The 27,784-nt window shown below is 34.3% G+C and overlaps 1 protein-coding gene across 1 annotated transcript in view; it reads left to right on the top strand.

Moving 5' to 3' along the window:
- The first annotated feature begins 897 nt into the window (after positions 1–897).
- Positions 898–27,784, top strand: part of LOC119834860 (trafficking kinesin-binding protein milt) — a 30,416-nt gene continuing 3,529 nt past the window's right edge. The window contains exons 1-14 of the mRNA XM_038359378.1: positions 898–1,147; positions 2,548–2,652; positions 6,595–6,699; positions 17,132–17,208; positions 17,453–17,617; positions 18,556–18,754; positions 22,093–22,223; positions 23,236–23,325; positions 24,765–24,970; positions 25,138–25,305; positions 25,666–25,808; positions 26,201–26,356; positions 26,985–27,135; positions 27,465–27,781. Of these exons, the coding sequence (XP_038215306.1) occupies positions 1,060–1,147; positions 2,548–2,652; positions 6,595–6,699; positions 17,132–17,208; positions 17,453–17,617; positions 18,556–18,754; positions 22,093–22,223; positions 23,236–23,325; positions 24,765–24,970; positions 25,138–25,305; positions 25,666–25,808; positions 26,201–26,356; positions 26,985–27,135; positions 27,465–27,781 (2,101 nt within the window). The 5' untranslated portion in view covers positions 898–1,059. The remainder of the gene's footprint in view (positions 1,148–2,547; positions 2,653–6,594; positions 6,700–17,131; positions 17,209–17,452; positions 17,618–18,555; positions 18,755–22,092; positions 22,224–23,235; positions 23,326–24,764; positions 24,971–25,137; positions 25,306–25,665; positions 25,809–26,200; positions 26,357–26,984; positions 27,136–27,464; positions 27,782–27,784) is intronic.

Below are 27,784 nucleotides of genomic sequence, written 5' to 3'. Positions count from 1 at the left end.
TCAAATTTTTTCTATTCTTTCAAAATTTCTAATTTATAAAGCATTTCAATGCTATAAAACTAAAAATTAAATTTAAATCTAAGCAGTTAACATAGCTTCTTGCTTACTAAATACTGTTAGGTCAGCAATGTTCCATCCAAAACGATGTCATGATATTGTAATTTTAATAATAAGTTGACTTTGTTAATATAAATATCAGTAATTCTAAACCAAAAACCTAAACCCACATAGATAGATTGGCCATTTTGTTACAATGGCATTCACTTAATTTACATCTTCCCTGATAATTATCGCAATGTGCACTCACACACAGTAATATTTTACCTTGACCTTGTTCTACACAGCATGATTTGAAACCGTTAGTAAATGTATGTACTATGATTATTATTTGCAAATTTTGGGCTTTATAATTTGGCTATCCAGCTTATCCAGAAATTTTTGGCTTTAGTAATTATTTCTTCGTGAATATAATTCAGTTCAGTAAAAATAGGCATGTCCTGCCTCTTTTGTTTCCTTTTCTTGTCTATCTATATAAAGCAATATACAGTTCCAAGGAACAACTGTATAAGATGGTCTAGAAAATCAAAAGATGAAACCCATTTCGTTTTGAATTGATATCTTATCTATGTACATATTTATGTTGGCATCAGGTTCCTTACCGTTTTGTTACCTTCTCTGCATAACATTTAAACGGCTCTAAATTTCCATTCATATACAATGATCTTTACTATTACACTTATGACAAACAGAAGACTTAGGAATGTAGAAATAATTAAATTTTATCGCTTCTTACAGTTATGTTCATAAGTAAGAACAATATGCATGTCGACCGTGAATTATATGTATTATCGAACTTGGTGACGTCGGTCTCATTATCAAGTATCTAGATTAGTAGACAGATGATTAAGGGGGACGCTATAACACATTGCACGTACACATAAATTCGTTCGAGAGTTGATTTCATTGTGAATTATATGCTATTTTTGATGATATTTTGCTACGATTGCACGCTGTTTTGTGGGTACCAGCTGAAGAAAGTGTTCCGTATGATACATAATTATGAGTGAGAAGCGTTATCGGCCGCGTCCGCCAAGACGCAACGATTTGCACGACAAGCGCCAGGACTTACTTTTCGCTTGGAGCGACGGTGAGTTCAATCATTATGAATCTTTAGTGTGGAAGTTTCATAGTAATTGTAGGTATAAAATACTTCACAATACTGATAAACTGCGCGTGCAAATTAACCGAGATCTAAAACTGGAGCACAAAAGACAAACATCTGTGAAAACAGATATTGGGAACGCGAAAGAACATTAATGTTATATATTTTTTGAATATTATTAAATGTGGCTTTGATTGATGGCTCGTTTTTGATTCTTATCACAAACTCACGTGGTTAATTATAATGTATAGTTTATGAATTTCGGACATTCGGTTTGACTAAGGATATTAGAAAAAAAAAAAAATCCTGATACATACATACTTTAATTTTAACATTCGTTTTAGAATGGGTCACACGAAAACTAATGGACGGGGATCTAACATAGTTTCTGGGGAAAGGAATTTAAAAATATAATTTTTCATAATCCTCTCTTTTACACCGTCGAAAAGTTCGCGGACCAGTCACATACTGGCTGTGGTGAGTTTGAATTGTACATCATTCCAGTTAAATAGGTATGGTTTTTATGTTACCCTTAACTCATTGTACCACGAAAAACTACTTCTCTCTGCGAATGTGAAATCTGTAACCATTGTTGTTATTCCGTTGTTAACTACGCGAAACCCCTTAATACTAGTAGTTAGAAGAGAGATATTGAGAGAGAGAGATATTGAGAGAGAGATATTAATAAATTAGTTTTCTCAATTTATTTGGCGACTCGGACGTTTTCGATACCCGTACTGTTGTTATAAAGTAGGTAATTAATAAGACATAACTTACTTTCTCTTAGATTAAGTTGCTCGCTGACGCTGGAATAATACTGATAGTGAATATCGTTTTTGCTTAATTAGTATGATCGGTATAGAAATTTCTTGCATTAATATAAGTAGGTGTTATATAATGACATTCCTACTGAATGTATCTACAATGAACATATTTAGAGTCAAATATGATATAACGATGCATGCGTTTCATAGTAATATGTATATGCAAATATTAATTTAAAGTTATCTAAATCTTGTATTGTGGATGCAAAGCAATTAAATTATTGTTAGGGGTGTATGCCCCACAAATGTCGCGGTCAGCTTAGTTAGGTTCGCCGGGAGGGAACTATTGATTTTGTCTGCAAGCTCTAAATACTGCTAGTACATATCCGCGTACAACCAACTACTTCTATACACGTATAGACCGCATTGCGCTCAAGTTCAGTTCTCCAGTCACGAGTCACGACATGGTATTCAAACCTGTAGCTTTCTAACAGTTCATTATCTTTCCAATTTCCCTTTATCGAGAAAGCACAATAGTGAGAAGTTGCTGTAATAACAATGCCTTTTTCGGTAAGATATGTATCTATTTATTAACTAACATGCTTTATCGTTTGTTGTCAGAGCTGTGCAATAGCGAGGAGGTGCCCGAGGTTGAGATCGTCAGCCTTCTACAGGAACATATACCAAAGTACCGCTTACGTGCCGACAGCTTAACACAGTTTGGAGGTACATAACAATTTATTTAATAAAAGTTATAGATTATACCAAAATATCATTAAAATGAATATATAATATGACAATTGTAATATACTATTAGGCGTACAAGCAATAAAAGAAATCACAAAAAATGTTTTGTTACAATACTTAAGTACTATTATTATCGGTTACCGCAATTACTTGCACAATCAGAATCTATATCCAAGATGTAACAATATGCCTAATTGAAACAAATCTGTAATATTTTAAGATGTCGAGATATTAAAACACACCTTTATACCGACCGATTTTTCACCGTTGGGTTGGTAGTGATCCGTTTCTGCTACCACGGATGAAGCCGGGGCGTTCCGCAAGTAGTTATAAGATATAGATATAGGTAGTAGACTTATGAAGTATTTACATTTCGGTATCTTTTAGAAACTAAATGATGTCTTTAAACACATGTATATTTACATACTACTACTTAAAAATCTATTTTAATTAGTAAACAGATAAACACAGTTACGTATTTGACGAAAGATGCATTCATGATTTATGAACGACAATAAGAGTAGAATAGAATATTATAATCGTATTCAACGTGTTCTTATGAAGGTTGTTACATTGTGAAAGATGTTAAATAGGCAAACAATCGGATCGTGACATACTTGAGTAACCGCTCTTTTATCAATATTTAAATGTCAAAGTTCCTTCTTTGTGCACCTAGGCTGCGTTTGTTGCAAAATAATAAGGCAAATATTATAGCTAAGAGTGTAATGGACCTGTGTGACAGACACATTATATTAGATTATATTGTTAGAACTTGGACAACTGTCACCAGATGGCGCTGCTCACTTCTCTGCTACTCTGGAGCACGCTAGTAAAGTTTTAAATATATGTATAAACGATCAACCCATTGTAGGTTGATATCCAGAGTCAGCAAAATAGCAAACAAAAACCTAAGTGAATTAACATTGTTCATCGTTTTATCGTAGTGCAAATCGGGTGAATTAATTGAAAAGGTAGTGTAGTTATGATCAGACCCTTCCCAGACTCCCAGTATTATACTAATAACATCCATAATTGTACATTCCCGATGAACATTATGAATATTAGATAATAGATATCATTAAGTATTATATCTCCGTATTTATTTAAAGTTTTGCGTTTACACTTTATCATTCCAATAAATATCTAAAATTATGAACCAATGGAGATAAGCGTTGATAAATGCTCTTTAACCGTTTAACGTCCCGTTACATAGCGTACCAATTATAATGAAAAAAGTAGGCTAGATGCACCAGGAATCATTCTAGGTATGCGACCTCAAGATGTTTTCTATTTATGGTGGCTCATGACAAATTGACGGCTGTAGACCTCGTGCTATCATTTATTTTTTGCCCTGCAAAGTGACTACTATCAAAACATTCGTTTCGTGTATATAAATAAAACGCATATTTTTTAAAAGACAGTTGCCTCCATTAATTTTGTTTTATAAAGTGCGGAGCGTAAATCTTTAGTTTTTAGTTAATTGTTAAGTCTTAATCAATTTGTTTTTAATTAAATGAATAAACAAGTAAATTAAATTAAAGAAATTGAAATCCCCCAACCCCATTTAAAGACTCGGTTCATCCGTTTGGTAACTACGATGCCTCAGACAAACGCAGATATGACAAACATTAGAGCGCTTTTGCGGTGTTATTTTAAGTTGAATGGAAGCACATATATATAAATGTAGTTCTAATATTGTTGCTTAGAAAGGTATTTTCTGGAAATTACTTAACAAAAACTTACGTTGACCTTCTCTTCGGCACTGAGTTTCATTACGTAAGTTACTACGTAAAGTAGAGATACTAGTGACACACTGAGTACACTTCATTGAAATTGAAAGAATTTAAAAAAGTATTTTTTAGATATTGTTTTTTTAAACTATATTTAATCAAAACATTCAAAAAAGATACCACGCGATGGTCGTTTTTCATTCAATTTTATTAAACCCAATCAAGGTTAACACAATCCTTGCTGCAATAATCCTAATCAATGCGGCGGCTTAATGATTGAGAAAAGTATAAAAATCATGTATATAAAAAGTGTAGTATTTGCTTTATTTGAAAGGAATCTCAAATTTTATTACATTACTACATTGAATTTGTTCCTGCTTTATTATTAAAAGTAAATCAATACTTTAAATATTGCTTAAAGAATATGAAGAGACCACTTTGGCTTCTTTAAATGAATAACAAATATGTTTAAGGTATGATGTAGAATAGAGTAAGTCCCATTAACAAGGTATTAGAAAATCTTATTATTCTATGAATGCAGACTAAGTAATGTTTTATTGTAATAATTTAGACGTCCGCTGTGCCGTCAGCTTTATTGTAATAAGTTAAAGCATTTTATAATGCCATGTCGACTCTAGATTTAAATAATATTCTAGTACAATGTCTGCTTCTACCAACCAAGTCGGAAGGTTAGGATATAGAATTTGTTAAGAATTGTCATTAGCAATAGCTTCGTTTCAACAGCAGCTGTTAAACCTATTCAAATTCATTATTTGATGGAGAGATAGAATCGATTTGCATTCAATGCAGAAAGTAAAATGAAGTTAGTAAATTCTGTTCCGTGCCAGTTAGTGTACGAGGCACAGTTTCCGGCGCCGGCGTCGTCGATGACGCTATAAATAATGGTGTCTCATCGCGCGAGTCATCGTCCGTTGACCAGTGCATTCCCAACCGGTCTCATGCGTGCCATCTGTCAACCCGTTACAAGAACTAGTAGAAGTGCACGCTGCACATCTAGTACCGAGCATCGGTATGCGATAATGGGTCTGCATTTCTGCGTAGGGTAGATGTGAAAACATTGCAAATTATACGATGCTGACCTTACATGGTTTTACTTATATTATGATTACGAAGTTCGAAGATCTTCTAAGTCATTAAGAAAGTTGATTAATTCTTCCATTGAGTTCTATAGATTTATAGAATTTCGTAACACCTTATTTTTTGCTCACCCACATTCTTGAAATATATCCTCCATATGCAGTACATATAATAGAAGTCTGGAAGAGATCTCTATCTAGCGATAAGATCGCCGTTTGTACATGTTGTTTCTTTAAATTTGTTTTCTTTTATGTATTTTTATATGTTCTGGGTTGCAATTAAATATTAAATAAATTAGAATTTATAAATTAGAATTTATTTTCTTGCTATTTTTGCAGTGTCTGTTTGACTTGGTGGCATTGTTAAATAAATCTTATTCATATTATATGCAGCATTGTTTTGTTATTCGCTTGATGTCATAACGTTTGCTTAATCTTCAAAAACCCAAAACGACGGTCCTCATGTCCTTATGAAAGATTGTATATATTACGCATCTGATCGTAATTTTGTCGAGTTATCTGAAAAGGGAGGAAATATTCTAAGAGAGTTGCGCAATCCACCTGAACTCACACAGGTGTTTTCGGTATGGGTTGAGTTAACAGTCTACAAAGTCTGTGAAGTTTAATCCATAACTCGCGACACCAAGTCGAATATATTTCTATATAGATTAAGTCACGTGATAACAAACAGGAACGGACTGGATTGAAAGTGGCTGGGGAATGTTGTAGGTGTGATTCAGTGTTCCTATGACGTAGCCGCCACAGCGATTCCTTTAACATTTAGATTGTACGCCCTTTTTGTAATTAAATTTTAATATTTTTGTGCCTTTTGCAATGTATCCGCTTCAGTGATTTCGATACAATATGATGGTGCTTTTGTTTCAAACTTTCTACTGTTAATGGTTGGAAGAACTGTTAATGTTTTTTCATTAACTTTCATATGGAAAGTAAATCGCTTACACGTAGATCTATGTGTTGATGACTTGTTTTATTTGATTTCTCATCAATCTTCCCGTATTCGATATGGTGACATGGTGTAATGATTTTATCTACGAAAAATTGCATTATTTTTACGAGAACATTGTCACTTTTAGGTTACGAGAATCAAGATTGGTTCATACCTTCGCCGGCGTTGCCAGTCAACCCGGAAGACCTCGCCCTCACGCCTGACCAGATCAGGGAAACGCTCAACTATTTTCGTGAGTATTTAATGGAAAGCTTATAAATACTATATTGTATGCATGATAATCTCTGTAAAGTGAAATTTGTTACAATTCGTGTTAACTGTTTATTGAAGCGATAGCGGAATAGTATGAATTAGGGGGAGTGAGCCACAAATAAATATGCCTTTATGAAACGCATATCTCTTGTGTAACATCCGTTTCGTGTCACTTATGTTAAGCTCTGCATTCAATGCGTGTTTCTGTCACCATCACTTGGTCTCAGAGTGGCACGCTTACCAAAATAAACAAAGGAGCATCCTTGTTAGTCGGTGGTCGGCATACTTGTTATAAATAGTCATAAATCAATTCCGACTTGAAAACTTTGCCAGTTAATGGGGAATAGTGATGACAGATTAAATCTTCTTCTCCTAAATTCACTTTCCAGCCCGTTTTGTTTGAGGAAATCTTTTATATGATCTAAATATGTAGTGAAATTTTATTTATATTCACGATGGCAAATTTGTATAAAATATTTCCATATCGACAAGAAGTGTACAACGTGGTCTAGTTTTTATAAATATGTGTAGTGAAATTTCTGAATATATTATATTATCTAGTATTAAGAATGTTAAATGGTATTTGAGTGTGAGTTACCTTTATGTAATACAAGTAATGTATCGTGCAATGTATCATGTTACTATTGGAAGAATGTGGTTTGATTTACAACACAACTTCACGGATATATCTATTGTCATAACAAGCAAACCACCGATTACTACACAGACCACGAAATCACTTTCTATTTTAATAGGATTAACACTAAGTCTTGTATTTGCACATATTTGGCAAATTGACGATTATATATGTAGTTGTTTTTCTCGTGGGTTTAAGTTTTGGGTATTATTTTATAATTTAATGATATAATGTGTCTTTTTGTGTATAAAAATATATTCTCAGTATTCATCTGTCATTTACGTTTGTGGTGTTTTTGTTCGTATTTCAATATTTAAATGTACGATAATGTGTGTAGTACCTAAATTGAGAATTGAAAATTAATTTTTATTAAAATAACATTTGGTGAACAATATTATTGGTATTGAGAAAAAAACTGTTTTGGTACGTATTGTATTAATACTATTCACAAAAATGCATATAATCTAGCTTAAAGGTAAAAATGTGCCAAGAAAGACGTCATCGTGGAAATAATCCATAGATATTTCAGTACAAGCACAATTATTGCCTTCAATATAAGTCAAGGCTAAACAAAGGTCACGTTTGCATAATAAGTTTTGTTGAAGTAAATGATGGCTTTCAAAAAGAGGTCAAGTAATAACACAAAAAAATTTATGGAATTTATTTGGCAAAGGACCAAATCTAATACTAAATTCTAGTTGTAGGTAATGTCTCCTTCCATGTTCAATAGACAACTTTGAACGTGAAACATTTCATTTTGTCAAGGACAACAATACTTATCATCGATTCGTTATTGAAAATGTACATCAAGCTCTGCACAAGTGGAGCCAACGGTTTAAAACACAATAGGTTATTATAAATAGATTGATTCTTCTTCTGTAGACACAGTAGGAGAGTATTCATAAATTATAAATATGATGTTTTGATAACAATTGTGTTAGTTATTATTGTAGGTATAGTTTGTTTTAACGATAAAATGTCGCGATGCGGAGATATTGTGTGACGTCATACCTGTCTCGGTCGTTAATATGATGAACATTAGTCATTATCGTACCAACCCTGCACGACACATAAATTTTATGATCTTTTAATGTGTCTTTGTCTATTGTCTGAATAATTGCGTCGTCTGTATTGACCTTATAGTAAATTTGTGTTTTGCAATTTTGGCTCGTGCAGAATGGATTGTAAGATAGGAAAGTAATGGTTGAGTAGATAAGAATTTTATTCAGCCGGTCGGTACGGCGTGTTGTGGCAGTGACTAGCGTGCGGTCAGAGCGCTTGCGCGGCGCCTCCGCGCGAACTCCAGTACCGGTCGCGCCGGTAGCCACGCGACACGCGTGCTCACCCTTCCGCCGATCGATACCGCGACACCCACCGCCGCCGCACCTCATGCACCCATACAAAACGAACTGCGCCAAACATAGAAAGGCACGGTGCACCGCTGCACCGTACGATAGACACCATAGCCGTCCCTACACATCCTCTTTCTTTAATCGCGTATCTTAAGGAATCTACGGGATTTATATTCTTTATTAATTGTTAAATTGTAATAAGTGATTATAAGACTTAAATATAAGTGAATTCAGCGATTCGGGAGTAACATACGGTAACTTTTATAGGAATTGTTTGATATTGAAATAGCGTCCGGCATTGATTGCAAAGTATACTTATCCCACATGGTACGGAATTAGACGCAGAATCGCTGCTATTGATTGAAGTGTTCTGGATTCGGTACGGGAGACCGCGACGACGGCGCCCCGCATCGCGCAACAGCTGTGGCCCACCGCCACCCGATTTCTTTATCTTGACCGTGAGAGCAGTATAATTATTACGTTCCTTATATTCTTATTATGTGTAGCTTGTTAAGTATGCTATACTACACGTACTGCATTTTTAAGTAATCGTAAATATTTTTAGTAGGCGTAGACTATCTCTATTTACTGTTTGGGTTTTATGAATTGTCTTTATTTATATACATATAAATGTATGTTATCAAACAATGCTTTATATACAATACATAAGTTATTTATTAATCGAGTGCTTTTCTTTATTTAAATCTTTTATACGTACGCATATATATTATAATATTATATAAGTAAAGCATAGAAATGAAAAAAAAAACATAAAATAAATATGAATAGAAAAAAAAAAACACTAAAAATAATATTTAAAACTTAACTTAAAATATTGGCTGAAAAACAAACTACTTGTTATTGTGAATATTTATGATTATTAAGTAAAAGATAGAAAGACTAAAGAGATAGACTTAATTGGTAATGAGTGATTGTTTTTTCAAGCCTTTGATTTTCCATAGTAATACTTTTTAAACGGTATTTCCTTCTCACTAATTCTGGAACTTGGTTTTCAAAACAGTGCCACGGGCTTTGTAGACTAGATAGCATATAATGTACGTAAAAGAATACAAGAAGTAAGATTTTGTATGTGAGTCAATTTAGGATTAGGATATTAATATTATAATACCTCACTATTAAAAAATATATTTTCACTTTTTCTTTGTTCATCCATAAGATGCAGCGATCAATACAATTAGAAGGATGAAACATAAACACCTATGCTCGACAATAATATAGGTAACATCATAGTGCTAATCAATTATGATGAACTTTAACGGCTTCGTGTACTTACATTTTATAAGTTGTATAACATTGTATAATTGCACATAGCGTGCATTTTTATGCAGCTAAGTAAAAGTTGGACAGGTCCGCTATTAATAAATTATTGTAACAGGTCTTATAACGTGTGCCTCTGTACCATACTGTTACATTGCGATTCCATTTAACTATGCAGATGCGTGAACGTTATTAATTACAAACTCACTTCAAAGTTTTATATAATTATCAATCTTATGACATAGCAGTAGAGTTAAAAATATAAAATTATATACAATAGTTACGTTACCAACATTCAAAGACAAGCACATTTTAACCGCGTTTTGTAGTTAATGCTGTGATACGGACGGAAGTGGACGTCGGTCATTTATATTCGCGTATTGTCGCGTCGTTTCACATTCGGTTTTACGCATTTTTCGCACTGCACTTGATCGTGAAAGTTTATTAACATTGACCGCAAATGCTGAAACCGTTACCGAAAGATATTGTAATGATTTAAAGGCAAAAGTGACTCGTGTAGCGCGATATAGTTTCAATACGTTCTGATTATATTCCCTCGGTGAATTGATAAGTGGATTAATCAGCTCGATGTGGTTGTTGGATGTGGAAAAGTGAGTGGTCTCGTGTGTCCGACACTGCATTAATGGAATTACTTCTTGCAGTTATGATTACGTCGCAGACATCGTGATAGATGTATGTTCCCTAACGCTCGTGTTGCTCATATTCGATTATATTTCATTAACTTTTCCACATCACAGCGTTGGTCACATGATTTTAGGGTGGCGGTAGCATATCCTTCACTCTTGAGTTTCTACTAATTTTCAAATCAGTAGCTACATTCAATATTCATTAATACTAGTAAAGGAAATGGAATTCATTGACTAAATTTAAATTATTTGCAAATGGCAAATGAGAAAAAAATAAGCATATTCAGTAAGAAAATGTGTCGTTAATTTGTTTTTTATTGAAACAAGTCAAGTCGCTTATCAAAAGTGTTGATAAATATATTAACTTTTTGACCTTGATACTTATAACTACAATTACAATTGATTAATATCTGTTCATATTCTATGAATTATTTGAAAATAAATATTTTTCATTGCCTGCCCTGCGTTATATTATAAATAATTGATTTTGTTTAGTCTATTTAAATGGACTGTTATTTTTCTCATGCCCAAGAACAGGATGTAACTTTACTAACATGCGCTTCTCTATAATATTAAATTCAGTAGATTGTTTCATAAGTTATTATAAAAGCAATATTACATGCGTTATTATTGATGAAGTCATTAATTATTATCAGAGTAAATTAGTAACAGAGTACAATTAAAAATAAAGTAGGTAAATTTTTGGTTCTTTTGATTCGTTGAATAATGAATTACTTTTGCGTTAGCCATCAATTTTGACTTTTTATGTAATAAAAATATATAATAATTTGAATAGTTTTGCGATGAATATAACACCTACAATTTATGTAGGTATACGAGAGTCACCGTATCGCATCGTTTATTTAGAGGTTCTTGTCATATTCAAATACACATCTATTTTAAATGTCATTAAGTAATGAATATTAATATAGTTGTGGTTTCTAAGGCTATTTATACATAATAACTTTATATAAAGCGATCTTGCTTACCTTAGTAAGTGGTTTTGAAAGGTAGACTGTGCAAGCTAGTTGTATGCAATAAGAGGAAATGATGAACAACAGAATATGTTGTTTTCAGAATAGGTATTATAGAAAATCTATATTTAATTCCAAGTTTGAAGTCCAACAAAATATAGAGTTATTTTTTGACCAAATCGTTAAAGTTATAAAAATAGTACTTCAAAAAACACTATTGGTTTATTTCTTTTTAAATTTAGTAACGTACGTGTGAAGCAAAAAAAAAGAAATTGTATTTGCATGTCAAATTGTAGGCCTATACACAATCGAGGCGAGGCTGTTTGACGTCACTCTTTGACTCACGTGCGTCGACGACCTTAAACTCCTTCGGTACGAGGTACCTAGTGTTACAAAAATTGTCAAAACATTTATCGTGATAGGACAGTAATTGTTAAAAGAATTTAGATTCATTTAATTGTGTTTTTTAAAATATCTTGCGCAGCATCGAAATATATGGCATATTAAGAAAACATATTAATTGTTATTCATCAAACTAAATTTATAAAACATGTGCATAATATGTTACGTATTCCCGCTTCAATCAACGTAATTGTGTGTAGTCATAAAACGTACTTGGTTCCCGTTGGGATAGAATCTTCAAATTGGGGTCACATCGAGGGCTGTGTTATCGATCGCAAACTATACATTTTTTGATGTATTGAGATATAATATTGGCTTAAATTTGTTAAACTTGTAATGATATATATTCCATACATAGAAATACGGAAGAAGTATATATATATATTTAAGAAATAAAAAATCTTTATTAAGAGCACTCACATATATAAAAAAAATATTAAAGTTCGCCAAAATATGATTACGTTATATTACATTATTTATGTTCAATAAAATTTTATCGTATCTTTATTGAGATGGTGTTGAGATAAATTATTTTATTAGTTTTTAAAGCAACTTTTTCAAGATGATTATCTGTTTATCTTTCCTTAACAGCTCATAATACATTCAATTGATGATCTTTTATACGAAGGAAATAAATTTAAAATGTAAACTTGCATCAAACTAACTTAATTACGAACTAGTCGGTTGCCCTGACTTTGCCGGTTAAAGGAGATAAAATATAGTCTAGCTTATTCGGTAATTATGCTAGCTATCTATTGCTTAGAAACTTTAAAAGCGATCAAGCAGTTTTTAAGTTAAATCTTAACAAACAAATACATAAACAAAACGACCATTCCTCTTTACTTATGTTTGTGTAGTTGTATTTAAAACTAATTAGCTCTTAACAAATAAGAAATTGTAATTTTTTTGTAATCTGCACTTACTATAGGTAGGTAGGTACCTATTTCACAAATTTTATGATGAAATTTTATAGACGTAATAATAGAATAATACATTGCCACTTATATAAAACTTACTGTTTATTACCCAATAGTATGAAATTATTACGTAGGTAACAATATAGTTCACCACTTATCAGAAAAAAATGATTCAAGTATTTCATTAAATTTATTCTTTTCGTGATGTTATTCTATAAATCCATTTTTGCCAAATTTATTTTTATCGAATAGTATGTTAATAAAGGCCTTTTTTTTCTCCATGGCAGCATCGCAGATTTGATTGTTGGCTAGAATATTAAATATGTCAAATATTTTCATTTGGCAATAATCAAAATCGGGCCTGAGATTCCTTGCGAGTCCTCCGCTTCGTGGGTTTTCATTGTACACGCCCTCTTAAACTGCGTAGAAAACTCGATAAAACATGTTGCAATAAAAGATAAAACAAAAATGTAATTACTGAAAACTGAATCAATTGTAAGAAACCTGCGACAGCCAAAAATTTTATACTTTCAGTTTACAATCATATTTAAATACGACTATTGCAAAAGAGAGCGTTTTGTCTTTAAATACTTCCCCATTTTCCTAGACCGAGGTTAAGTGAGTAGTGATTTTCTTTCTCCAAGTTTCCTTTGACCGTGAATTGTGAAGATTGTTTAGTTATTTATTTCTAACAAACAATTAGTAGTTATACTAACATAAATAAAAATAATAAACTGTTTTCAAGTTCTATTGTTTTATTGATTGATAACCAATAACAATACATCAACAATTGTATAGGTTATTTTGAACACGGAGAGAGCAAGAATACATTGAAGGCTTGTTTTTGAAGATTTTTTTTAACTAGACTAGAGACAGCAATTCTATTTAGTTTTGTTTTACCTACGTCTTTGCACTCAGAATAGTAGGCTCTTGTGACGCTCCTTTAAACAATGATTGGTAATTTATAGATAAAAGTAAGTTTAATCTAATAAAAATAAATCGCTAAATATATAAGCGCATAATAACGACCAATTCGGCAATATTTTTTATTTACGTTTTTGTTAAAGCACAATGAAGGTTCTTATGGAGAGAAAAGCGTATCACGGGTGTAGTCTGGGGGGACTGCTAGTATTGAATAAATATATTTCACGCTGACGTAGGCTGCGTCAAAATTGCCTAGGATTTCATTTACATCAGCTGCGTGATCAGCTTATTATGAGTTTCTTAATTTAATTTACATATTTTGTTGTGCGGTTTTATACTTGACTATTTAAAGACTGATTTATTTAATACTTGGCCTCTTTTAAGGTACTATCGTTATATTTATTTTTGAATGTCGTCAAAGTAAATGTTTATTTTGAACAAGCGTGAAGTGATGCTATCGCAGTTCGTCGGAGGGAGTTCTCGGAAACGGACAGATTTTTAGTACATTTAAAGGATCGTTTGGACAAAAGTGACGTTTGGTGTGTGAGGAGAGTGGTCGGCCACGTGACGGGGGGCGGAGCTGATGTCCGCTGTCCGGGCGCGTCACGGCAGAGGGCGGTGCGGGCTCAGGCGCGGGGTGCGCGACCGGCTCGCGTGCCTCGCCGCCGCCCGGCTTCGATCGCGAGCTCTTCCAAGAGCTAAGCTACCTTCCCGACGCGGAACTTCGCGAGTGCCTCGGCGAATATCCCGACTTCCTTTACCACGTGGCTCGGGACAGGTTCGGCCGTCTCTACTTTCGCGTCATACGGACCTTGCTCCTTGATCGAGGTACGACCACGCTGGGATACCACATGGCTCATATCATTAGCGGCAATCTTTGGTGTCGTCTCTATTCTCATTGCGCTTTTGCTCGTCTCATCTGGCCTTCACATAGCCTTCTTTTGACGCTTATTATAACAAATCACTTCACTTTCTTTAACCACTTACGCCATCATGTACAAGATCAGTCGACCCATGGCATCGATGCTTAAGAGGACGTGCACATTCTTAAACGTCGTTTGAGTTTTATTATTTGTAGGTTAAAGTAATGGGAATGCAAAGGGATACCTATATAAAAATACAATAAAATAGTATCCAGACTGTTTCTTTACTTTCCTTGTTTTTTTTTAAATAATAGTATTTTTTTCTGTTTGTGTGTGTCAATCATTTAAGAAAAACCGGTCAGAATATGACATATAGACGAATAGGTTCAACCAATAGCCCATATTTTATTTGAAAAATTCGGGTCCGTAAATTTTAACTAAAATAAATAGTTAGCGAGAGATCGAAAGTCATAAAAATTGTCATACTGTCTCATTTTCGAAAATCTACGAAGTATGGTTTTGTAGGCCCCATGAGGGAAGCCGTGGATGCGAAGCTAGTAAGCATAATTATCCTCGGGTGTAAAACCCAATTAGGGTATTCTTATTAATTTACTATCAATTATGTGAGTTCAATTAATTAAAGTCCACCGACTTCGTGAGAGATATAACCGTGAACAATCCATATCCGATGTTATTGTAACGTTAGGTAAGAGTGGGAAAAAAGTCAGACGCATTCAATGCACATTTTTATAGATGTCTTGAGTTTCCATTAGTTTTTTGAGTGCTGGAAAGCGTTTTAATATAATATAACCTCGCCAATCAGACCCTTTTTTACAATAACCAATTGTATACAATATTTGAAACTAAGAAATTTTGTCACCTCTTGGACCAACTTTATACGTAAACTACATGCGAATAAATCCTTTTTTCATCTATTACATATTTAAAGCCATAATTTGGAATCTTGTAAATATTTAATTCAATTTAAAACAGCCTTTTATAGACATTCCGGGGAACGTATCACACGACTAAAACACAAGGGAGTATTATATCTTTAAATGATGCAATGCAAAAGAGAAATTATTGCTATTAGCAAAAACTCGAGTTATAATGATGGAATCTTCATTGAATTCAACTCTCAACATCCAATGTGTTTACCAATAAGCGATGAATAGTCAACATGTTTTGTCTTTGTATTCCAGTTTTCCCATGTTGCACAATACAATAGGCTCACCCGGCGCGGGCGGTCGGGCTCGTTGCGTATGCAGTCAATAGCTCAGACTGACGGTTTACGCTAGTGTGGAAACTTGATTTCCAACTTGGTGCAATTTAATTATGTTTATAGTGGTTTGATTCTTTGGAACTGTGAAATAATAATCATGCTTCTTTGTTGACCATGCGTCGTATTACTTAAGTGCACTGAATATCCCGGGGGTTTCCATGAACGCGGATACGTTGAATATCGATGAAATATTTGCTGGTCAGTCAACATTTTCTGAGAATGTATTTCATATTATATGTATTCGTTTACTTTTGATAGTTACTTGTATTTATCTAGCCGTATTGAGTTAATTGATTTTTTTCTGCCTTTATTGTAATCTTGTAATTTAATAAATAAATCTCAATTCTGAATAATTAAGAAATATTTCGTAAATTTTTCCTTTGTATGCATATAAATAAAAATACGAATATTCAATGTTAATATATATATATATATATATATATATATATATATATATATATATATATATATATATATATATATATATATATATATATATATATATATATATACATATAAGAAATAAAAAGCGGTTAAAGTATACATATATTATTATCATGATCTGTGTTGTATATATAAATATTGCTCGTATGATGTGTTGAAATATCTGTGTATATATAATTGTAGTTAGCAATACATTTCTAATTGTATTAAAATGTCTGATATAAAGTTCTTCTAAGCTTTTTTCAGTAGAATTAAGCCAGTGATAAAGCTAGTAAACTGGGTGTGGTATAAAATATTGATTTAAATACGTCAATGCGTCACTTTGCCAAATGTGCTAAATTCACATACAATCTTCTTTAGTTAAAGCAAACAATGCAAACTTTTGAACTTATCTGTTAAGCTATTTAGTCCTTAATGCTTTGTAAATAAATATTTAATGATATCAATAACATTCTTTAGAAATTCTATTGAATTTATATGATAAGTAAATTTTAACTCTATGTTCATTGTGTAGACAGCCATTTTCAATTGATATCAACAAATATTCCGATGGAGCTATAATTAATACGTTGTTAATATTTACGCCGATTATCTTATCAGACACTTTTGTTTCACTACGATTCTTGTGCTATATTTGATAAGGCTATTCAAGTATTATTCGTGGTGTGTACAAGTGAGTCGTATGTTTTCAGTTCTATGCAGCAACAGGGTGAGCCAAATGACAAAAACCTACAATGACATCGAAGCGGTAACAAGGCTCTTAGAAGAAGTAAGTTGGCTTCATTTTTTGCAAATTTTTTTTTTTGCATTTTAATGATCGACTGTGAAAATGAATTGGCCACGTCTCTTTTGTATCTGTCTAATAAAAACGTGATGTTTTAATGTTTACATCAATATCGCAATAAAAAGTTGCGAAGATGCTATTTGGTTTGGTGAATAAGTTGTGTGCATCGTAAAGTTATATGTTAATTGCTCGTATAAGACGGGGATTTGTTAGATTTGTTTATTTTCAGAAAGAGAAGGATCTAGAATTAACGGCCCGCATCGGCAAGGAATTGCTGACTGCAAACGGTCGGTTGGAGTCTCGAGTGACCGCGCTCGAGGGCGAGCTGCGTGGCGCGCGGGACCTCATCACACAGCTCAAGCACGAGCTCAGCGCTAAGAGCGATCTGCTACAGGTATGCACCGTTCGACAGCATTTCTGGGCTGTGAGTGCTAATTGTACAATTTCCGCGAAATTACTAGATTCGCTTGGTATGTTAGAAATGCGTTTCGTGTTTATATTGACAGTACTTTTAATTTTTAATTTTGTAACGTTTTTTTTTTCTATATAAAACTGAACATACGAATCAGTTATTGTAAAACTTTAAAAATAGATTATCTACATTATAGTTACTAATATATGTTTTTTTCATTACTGTCTTTAATATACTAACGGAAAATTTATTTTCAGCATGGCAATGTTGTCACTTGAAAGTTACCACAGACATTTTTTGTGTGATGAGTACCATTACATTTAACGATATAATGCAACGGCATGATTTTTAATTTTTGTGCGCGTGAAGCATTACAACTTATAAAGATTCTATATTTTATGCTATTTACTGGCGAAACTTTTAAAAGACAGACTGCCTGTACTGGCCATTTTCCTCAACCTAGACGTTACTAATATAATAAATCATAATTCGGTACGGATAATTGCAGCGAAATAACAATTCCGTATTGGTATTCAGTCCATAGAATGCTGAAATATGTTTTTATCGATAAAGTAAGCCAGTATATTGTAAATGTGATGCAGGTGCTGAACAATAACACAGAAGCATAAAAATTATTTAATACATATTTTAACGATTGACAGCTTCACATACGTTTAATAAAATGCTTGTTAATAAGTCAATGTAAAGAGTAAATGGTAAAATAAACCGATGTACTGCACACCTATATACGGCGTGTGGTGTGCTCAACGGAACTTATAGTTTTTAATACGCTATTTACATAAAAAAAATACTCATATGATCCCAGATACATTTTTTTTCCTAATGAGATAAATTCTTAAAGTTATATGTACACCTTAATTGGCCCGTATTATGGTGGTTTAACGACTCATGCTCTGCAGGTGCTAACAAATGATACAGAGGAGGGCTCCCCCACCGAAGAGAAGGAAGCGGCGACGGCGGCGCTGCTGCGGCGGCGCACCGGCGCGCTGGAGCGCGAGAACCGCGCGCTGCGCGAGGAGGCGCAGCGCCTCGCCGCCGGCGCTGACTCCGCGGAGCTCGCCGAGCGCCAGCTGCTGCGCGACATCGCCGCTCAGCTAGGTACGTACGATTATCAACTATGGCCACTACGAATAAGGTACATTTTAGATATGGATTTAAAAAAAATTAACAATATATTGTTTAAGTGCTTCTCGTACAAATGTCGACTTAGTATTATGTTAAAGGTGCGCTTACTGTTCCGCATTTTGATGTTGAAGACAGAATATTGTATACTCTATTTTTGTTCAATAGCGGAAGTATAATTTTGTAAAAATCAGTGTAATACCGTTGTTGAGTATGTATAGTTAGCGACACTAAAGGCATGTGCACCAAACGTTTACACGCGTACGTATACACGCAAGTTCTCGTATGTACTATGCGATCGAGCTATCTCAGCGGCATATTGTAAAAAGAAAAAAACTCGATCATGATGCGGGGTTCGAAAGTGCTTCTGCCCAGTGGTCAGGCATCGACGTACCGAGTCATACAATCGACGAGTTATTACTTAAAAATATATATAATATTTATAAGCATTTTAATTCAAAAATCTGATAATTAAATTGCAAAAAAGATTTAAAATGAAATCATATTTTTCATATAAAGTTTTACCGCTCATTGGCGTTCCTATTCTTAGTTGGATAGCATAATATACTAGAACTTCTAGTATATTATGCGGTAACATAATATACTACGCACACACACACATGCGTATACGTACACACACAATTATTTCAATATATTCAATTCATTTGCATGTGTGCAAATGATTGTGTGTAAGAAGATAAAGAGGACACAAAGAGGACTCATCCTAAATAAGTACTTATAGTACATTGTGTTAAGATATAGCATTAATCATACGTTTAGAATTAGATATAGCATTGACAAAGTTGCAAAATTTTAAGCTTTTTTTTTATTGATATTAATTCGATCTAATTTATTGGTATCCATTTTATGTTATCATTCATCTTTTTGAGTATAAAAATCATCTAATTCTAGCATTTCGTAAGGGCGAAATGACATCATTCATACGGAGCAATACAATTTTTCCTGTGCTAGTATAAACTAGTTTAAACGAGTACAACTAGCATTAATAAAAAGATGACTTGACAATTAAAAATTTGTCATTTATCTTTTAAGTAATCCTTAATTGTCGTGAATATTTAAATTTCTTAAGTTATATTATAAATTTGTTATAATTTTTCCACATCACGATAAAAGAGATTAAAAACAATGACTTGAATAATTGACAATATTTAATTTTTATATGACCATGTAAGGAAAAAAAAACCTTCTTTGTATTGCTATTGTGACCACAGAAAATATATTATTATATTTTTTTATCGCACATTTTAAGAGATAATAAATTAAAACGAAAAATGATATCATGACGTCATACGGTAGAATAAAGTTAAAAAAGTAGTTAAGTCACCAGTGCTATGATATTCACAGCAATGTCATTTTTGTTAATGGACAACGTTTCAAAATTTTAAGCCACCTGGTTAAGGTGCTTCCCTAGAGGAAAACATCTCAAGTTAGTTTACATATTATAGCGTTCTCGCGTTCGTTGTTTCATGAATATTTTCGAGGATTATAATTAATTGTGCATTTTCTATGTATAATGGAAAAGACATCTTCTGATATCAAATTCTATTTACTAGATAGGCGTATAGTGAAACGTGGCATTTCTTAACCGTGCTTACGTATAGATTTTTTATCCATAACGCAATATTGTACTAAATCATAAATAGCGGAAAGATCTTCTTCCGTCTGATGTTGTACCATGAAATTACTTAATAACGTTTCATGGATGAATAATTTACGTCATCTCCTTAGACGGTAGCGCCGCGGAAGAAATCATTATTTAGAACAATGCAACCGATTAAATGGTTATGTTGTTTGCAGTGAAGCTAACGCGAGCTTTCGCAATAAACGATTGTTCAACGCTATTTGTTCCCACATGTTGTTACAGTTGATACATTCCACCGTGCTATTTTTGCAACATAATATGACAACGATTTATTGTAATATGCGATAATAAGACTGATTAAGTTCTAAATAAGATCTAAAAAAATATAGATATGTATCCATTTCGTGTGAATTATTTCGTCCGACATTGTGAATTCTTTAAGTATGTGGGTTATTTAATAATCAAGAATCAGATAAGTTAAATATTCATGTGTAATCAATAAATTTTTCATGTAATAAATGAGCACACGTACCTACTGATTAAATTGATACCATTTCCCTTATAATTTTTCGTCACGTTGAATTTCTTGAACGTCAGCAAAATTTCCATTGGCTGAGAGATAATATTTTATGCTAACCGTACTCAAAACTCACATACTTCTGTGAATTGCCCTGTCTCGTTTGGAATCACATCAATGCATGTTTCTTGCTTATGTTTATTTACTATGAGATAAATGCTAAGGAAGAAGATAACTCGGGCTCGGTGGAACAAGGTGGCCTAGCAGCGTGTTGTCTTTAAGATTCGCACCCTGTCAGACCATACTTGTTTTAACTTGCCTAAATTCATCATAAGAAGATTCCACTTTAAATCATCTATTTCATGTAAGTATTCGCTCGAAATGACGGCATTTGTATAAACACTATCTAATTTAAAGTCCTCGTCATGTATTTATTTGTTATACAATACCGTCATAAGTATTAACACAATTTCTTGCGTCCGTGTTTTATGTCAAATAGTCGAGTAACATCATTGCACAGAATGTTAAACGAGGGTAATGGAATTTATGTAGCGGGATCGGCTTCAACACGATCGTAAATTACTTCGAGTTAAAGATATGTACCGCAATAGAAACATATTACGTCAAATGCATTGGCATTACATGTGTACAAAATGAAATTCCCTCGCATCGACAATGTATCGTAAAACTGAAGAGAAACGACTGGAGTATAGATTGCTTATTTACAGACGATCACGATCAACAAAAGTGGTCATTTGAGGAAAAACAATTCATCGTTATCGTGATTGTTTAGTTAAGTCTCCAGTTTATTTTGTATTCAAGGTATAACTCGACTCAAGGATGTCTATTTAACATGCAATTAAAGTTAATCTCTACGATAATTAGCTGATCTTAAAAAGTAAGCGTTTCGTTAATCGCACATTTAAATTATAGGCTAGTTTTTGTACAAGTATTATTTATATTTAATTATAGATTAAAAATTCAAAATCGTGAAATTTGTACTATAGTTCAATAACTGAAGTGATGTTACAAAATTGCATGGCATTGACAACACACTTAACGTCTCATATAGCCCTTGTGAACAAGCGATATGGCACGTCTCGGAGAAATTAAGTCTACATTTAACGGACTGCTTAGTTGGATCATAATGTTATGAATCCTTTTTTTCCATTCTAAATTCAAATTTTATTTTAGCGAGCGCTAATTCGGAAACAAATGAGCTTGGGTCCGAATTGGCGGAGGAAAGGCAACGGTCATCCGAACTGCAGCAACAACTCGATTCGACAAATGCGAGGTTGGCTATCACCGAACGGAATTTACAACAGGTAATCATTGTTACTTCTATGCTTATTCCTTATGTCATAAATATCTCCTTTTATTTAAAACCTATCTTATATTATAAATGCGAAAGTGTGTTTGTTTTCACATCGCATCGATGCGATTTTTTTGACATGACTTTTATTGTCTGGAGATAATTTTGACAATAGTTTTTTTATGTCGCGGTGAAAGATCTCATTTCCATGGGAATTTTTTAAACTACGCGGAAGATGCCGCAGATGGAAAGCTACGTAATAGTCAGTTGCCTTTCTCATTAACATTTTAACCAATATACGTATTTGACTAGTGGTTTATTAGCGTACCTTATCTAATTTGGTTTTAATGTAATCCTTCATAACTTGTACTGTTTACGTACTATTAATTATATGTTATACTGGCTTATGTCCGCAGCAGGATAGTTTTGTAGATGATATCATACATAATAAATCTTCCCCTTAAATCGCTCTATCTATTAAAAGAAAACGCATCAAAATCAGTTGTCTAGTTTTGCAGATCTAAGCATATATACAACACGGGAAGCGATTTCGAGATGCTATTTTAAGTTATTTACAATGGAATATCATTTATCACAGCCTTGACCAGCAAGCCCTTGTTTATTTTCGTGCGAGGGCCGCCATTGGAATGTGACTACGTCATAATATCCAACCAGAAAAGAAAAATTGATATCATTCTAATGTAACTGACTGTTGTTTTATTTTTTTTTTTGGAAATTAGGTTAATTGATCTCTTTGTTTGTACTTTGCGCTTAGCCCTCAATTTGGATAACAAGCATATTAACCGTCATTTCACATGCATAATGACTTGACAAGTTCGCCCTTAAATCTGAACGAGTTAGTCGATGTAGTGCCGGCTAACCCAAATAACATAGATCAGTTTCAAATGTCAATGGAGTATGTTTTGGCACAATAACCTAAATGTGGGTGTAGTTTTTTAGGTCTTCTATCCGTTCCGTAACTATTTTAAAACTGAAATTGTATGTACGTTTCTCTTTTTTTTCAGCTAACAACGGAACACGAGCATACGCTTCGAATATTGGAAATAACCAGGGATAACCAGAATGCTCTCGCGTCAGAATTGGCAGATGCCAAGGTACTCTAACTCTGTAACTACATTTAGAATGATTATTTAATACAATGTAACGAAAGTTCGCATTGAAACATGAAGTCATGACTTTCTATGAAATAACATATACTAAACTTAACGTTAAAGGCAATGTCTACATATCCCTTTAAGAAAAACCGCATAATATGCCCAGTATGGTTTCTATACATTATTATATGACAAACAACTTACCTCATTTGGCCAATTTCCTAACTTATACAGTGGGAATATAAATCGAATTGATTTTTTCATTTCGTTGGTACGATTTTGAAACATATATACTTTGTTCATTATATTATGCTCATTTTATTTAAATTCACGCTCGCTGGAATGAGGTCACCCATCTGGGTTACTGGACGGCTGTGATTTCATATAAATAGGATTCTAGATAAACGTATTACGTGTAATAAATCGGATTATGCAGATGCGTTGACGCAAAATGTTTACATAATTGCCGTAGATAGGAAAGTGGAGTTGCGCCTTATAAGGTGGTCTCTAATGAAGCGTAAAGTGAATATGATTGGTCATTAGAAAATATTGACACTTAGTATAAATTTTGTACATCATTTGTTTAAAAATGTATGCTAAGTATATACACAGAGTTATTATGTTTGATAAGTTCATACGCTCTATACATAAAAGAGGTAAATATAATTGCTTTCTTATTAACACACGGATTCTTATTGCCATTTTACGTTAAATACTTCAATGTATAATTGAGAAGATTCTTTAAAAAGAGGTATAATACATTTAATTTATTATTATAAACTTTGAATACAAATATTACAACATCGATTTTTAATAATAACATAAATCGTATTTTTATATTTATTTATATTAGGACCTTTTATCGCACGAATCCGTTGAATAATAAAAAATCTAGCAATTTATAAATAAATTTCTGATAACGGTAGATCTCCCAGTCGAACAGTGTATGCATTTAACTATCACTTAATTAAACTGTCACTTCTTATCTTATCTTAACGAAGTGTGCATCGTTTGTTTAACCTACAATCAGAGCTAACAAAAACACTACTCCTTCGTTTATTTCAAAGAACGGTAATCGCCAATTTTTAAATATGTGTACAACATAAAAAGTTTAAATGAATCCCAAATTTTGCCAAAAGAGTGTGTAAAGTGAGTATTCTTTAATTTTTTTTTTGATTTCTGAAAAATTACAAATTTTAAATTAATTAATAATTAATAATTTTTTTTTTAATTTGTTGGCATTTGATATTACATCCAGGTGTAATCCCATGAAATCCAAACTAAACATGAATGTAAAAATTATTAAGTTAATAAACTTAACGACCTTTTTAACATTACGCGTTTGAGAATTCGCGCAATGACAGTACGGCATCTATAGTGTGGAAAACAGCTTTATATTTGGAATTAAATGATATTTACCAGTATTGCATTTCTTCCAGGAAAGGTACGCAGAAGTGGCGGCGCACCTCGCGGAGGCGCAGGAGGCGTTGCGTCAGGTGCGCAAGCGCGGCGAGCCCGTGCGCGGCCTCATGCCGAGCGTGGCGGCCGCCGCGGGGCTGCTGCCGAACAGCTTGCACCGGGAGATGCACTCCTCGGTGTACTCGGAGTTGAGCTTGGACTCGGGCATTGGGGATCCGTTGGCCCAGTGAGTAATAGTCGTGTTACATTGGACTTTTGACTAACACAATACTTTAAAATACTAAGCGTTTAAACGTTTCAGTTACAGTTTGCCGTTAAATATTTGATCGATTAAATGTTTAAAGGACATTTTTTTTTATTTTTATAATCTTATGTTTTATTTATTATTTTCAGTTCAAGTATGCAAAAAGTATTCGAAACGGTGCAGTGTGCTTCCCGATGGTCTGGTGCGTCTTTGTCCGGTTCTGAAGCGGAGAGTGCTATCAAACCCAAGCCAAAAACTATATCCACGGATAGTTTCTTTGAAGATGTCTCCGATGCGGAGTCCGAAGATTTGTACCCGTAAGTAGTTTATTTAATGACATCTATATTTTTTTAAATATAATATATATTTAATAAAATTACTGACTGCCAGTTATATAGCAAACAATTTCAATAATTTTGTTATGGTTATAATATTTCGCCCTCATGGACTTATCGTTAACATTTATCGTCTTGACCAAAAAAATAGTTTGTCAGTAATCTCGAATAGGCAACTGCGTATCGAGGTATCATACGGGAGAGGCGTTATCATTATTTTGAAAGGTTTTTCCAAGATATAAGTTTTATTTGTTTAGTTTTTCCGACTTGCTCTATGTTTCCAAATCTTTTATTCATATAATAGTATTTTCGTTCTCTTTTAACAATTGCACGTAATTGTAGCGGAGGCGCGGGCGTGGGCGTGCCGGGCGCGCCGGGCGCGGCGGAGCTGGCGGCGGCGCTGCGCCGCCTCACGCCGCAGGAGATCGACTCGCGCCGCGCCTCGCTCGCCGCCTCGCACGTGCTCAGGCACCGCAGGCATACAGGTATATAATATTATGCGGTTTGAAGATTATTGTCCGTCACCTGTTGTGTGGTGTGTGGGAATTAATGATTTTCTGAATGGATTAGTGGTAGAGCTTTATTCCACTTGATGGAGATAATGTTTTCATAGAACCGATATGGAGGTAAAGATTTACTAGATAGAGATAAACATTTTTTCGAACTGTGAATATTCTACGAAAGTAAATAAACGAAATCAACTTAAGGATTGGATCATTTGTTATTATTAACCATAATAACATTTTTTACTTAATTATTAAATCTCGACCCAAAGATGATGTATATGTATGAATGAAATAAACACAACAACCACCTCACACCTCAATCATTTGAACACCAAGCAAGTGGCAATACTAATTAACTTGTGTGCATTCAGAGCGCGACATAAGCGAGGAGAGCGCGGTGTGGGGCGCGGGCGTGGCGGGCGGCGCGGCGCGGTTCCGCGCGCCGCACAAGCTGCAGATCGTCAAGCCGATGGAGGGCTCGCTCACACTGCACACTTGGGCGCAGCTCGCTAAGCCCACCATGTCAGGTAATGCTTTTATTTTTTTTTTTTTACGATGCTACGTGCTGGCGCTGGTAGGTCGTCTCTAAGCGTACAACCGCCCATGACCATTTTCAGAGGCGTACCTCTTCTATCTCGACTTTAAATGTACAAGTATAAAGAATCCTTTCCTTCTGATGAGAGGAATCTTACTAATATTATAAATGCGAAAATTTATGAGGATGTGTGTATGTTTATTATTCTTTCACGCAAAAACTACTGAACCAAATGCAATGAAATTTGGTACGTAGATAACTGGAATAACACATAGGCGACTTTTTATCCCAATTTCTCTATGGGATACAGACTTACGCGGGTGAAACCGCGGGGCACAGCAAATAAAGCATAAACTGAGAGGAGTAAGGAAAAGGATAGGGCCTCATGTTTCCCCAGTCACTGAACGAAATACGGTAACAACTGCATGCTACAATTTCACGCCGATTTTCTGTGGGAGTGGATTTTATAATTTTTTTAGTTACCGTTGAATTTAATAAGATGTGACGTGGCCTATGTTTCGTCTTTTCCAATTTATATCTGTGTTGATGTTGCGGACGGAATTAAAATAAATTAATGATGATGTTAGATTACATATATATCTTATTCTTTTATATTCCAGGCTTACTAGAGGAACAAGAAGGTGTAGGTGTGCGAGGTTCCCGATCGGCACAAGCGCTTGGACTGCGTATGTATCGGCTATCTGATGTCGAAGAAGACGATGACATATTGAGACTGCCACACTCCAGTCATATTTACACATTCACTAATAGGTAATTGTCATATTATAGGGTGTTATAAGCTATAAGCTTCGTACATTTTTAATTCTTAAAATTATCTTTCATTCTTAAACGCATTCTTAAATAGATATAAAAAGAATTAAAAGAGAGATCATCCATTCAAAATAATTTAATAAACACATTAAGTTATAGAAATTATGCTAAACAATAACATGTTAAGTTGAGGATTTAACTCGTGTATCGAAAAGCATTAAGCGTACATCGTTGAAGCGCGCTTGCGATTACCATACTATATCCATGCTATATATTATAACCGCATATAGAAATTGCTTGTTCACAAAGCTTATTTTATTCCGCAACAGCACCGTGTTACATCCAAACGATGGCAGCCTCGTAGGTAGCAGCGTGAGCAGCGTGTGCAGCAGCGGCATGAGCAGCCTGTCCAGCAGCGTGCTCGGCAGCGCGTGGAGCTCGCGCCTCACCTCGCGCCGCTCCTCCGCCGCCGTGTCGCCCGTGCACTCGCGCCGCGAGTCGCTCTGCGTGCCCCCCTCGCGGCCGCACTTCACGCCCACGGCCACGCCCGCCAACAGCCCGCTGCTGGGCTCGCCCGACTCCTCGCCGCCCCCCACGCCGCGCCCCGGCGACGCGCCCCCCTCCCTCCATGCGCTCATCGCGAGCGGCA

This window comes from Zerene cesonia, chromosome 20 (assembly GCF_012273895.1).
Source record: "Zerene cesonia ecotype Mississippi chromosome 20, Zerene_cesonia_1.1, whole genome shotgun sequence".
NCBI classification, from domain to species: Eukaryota; Metazoa; Arthropoda; class Insecta; order Lepidoptera; family Pieridae; genus Zerene; species Zerene cesonia.
Note: the sequence above shows the minus strand (reverse complement) of the source record. Positions and strands in the feature narration are given on the sequence as shown.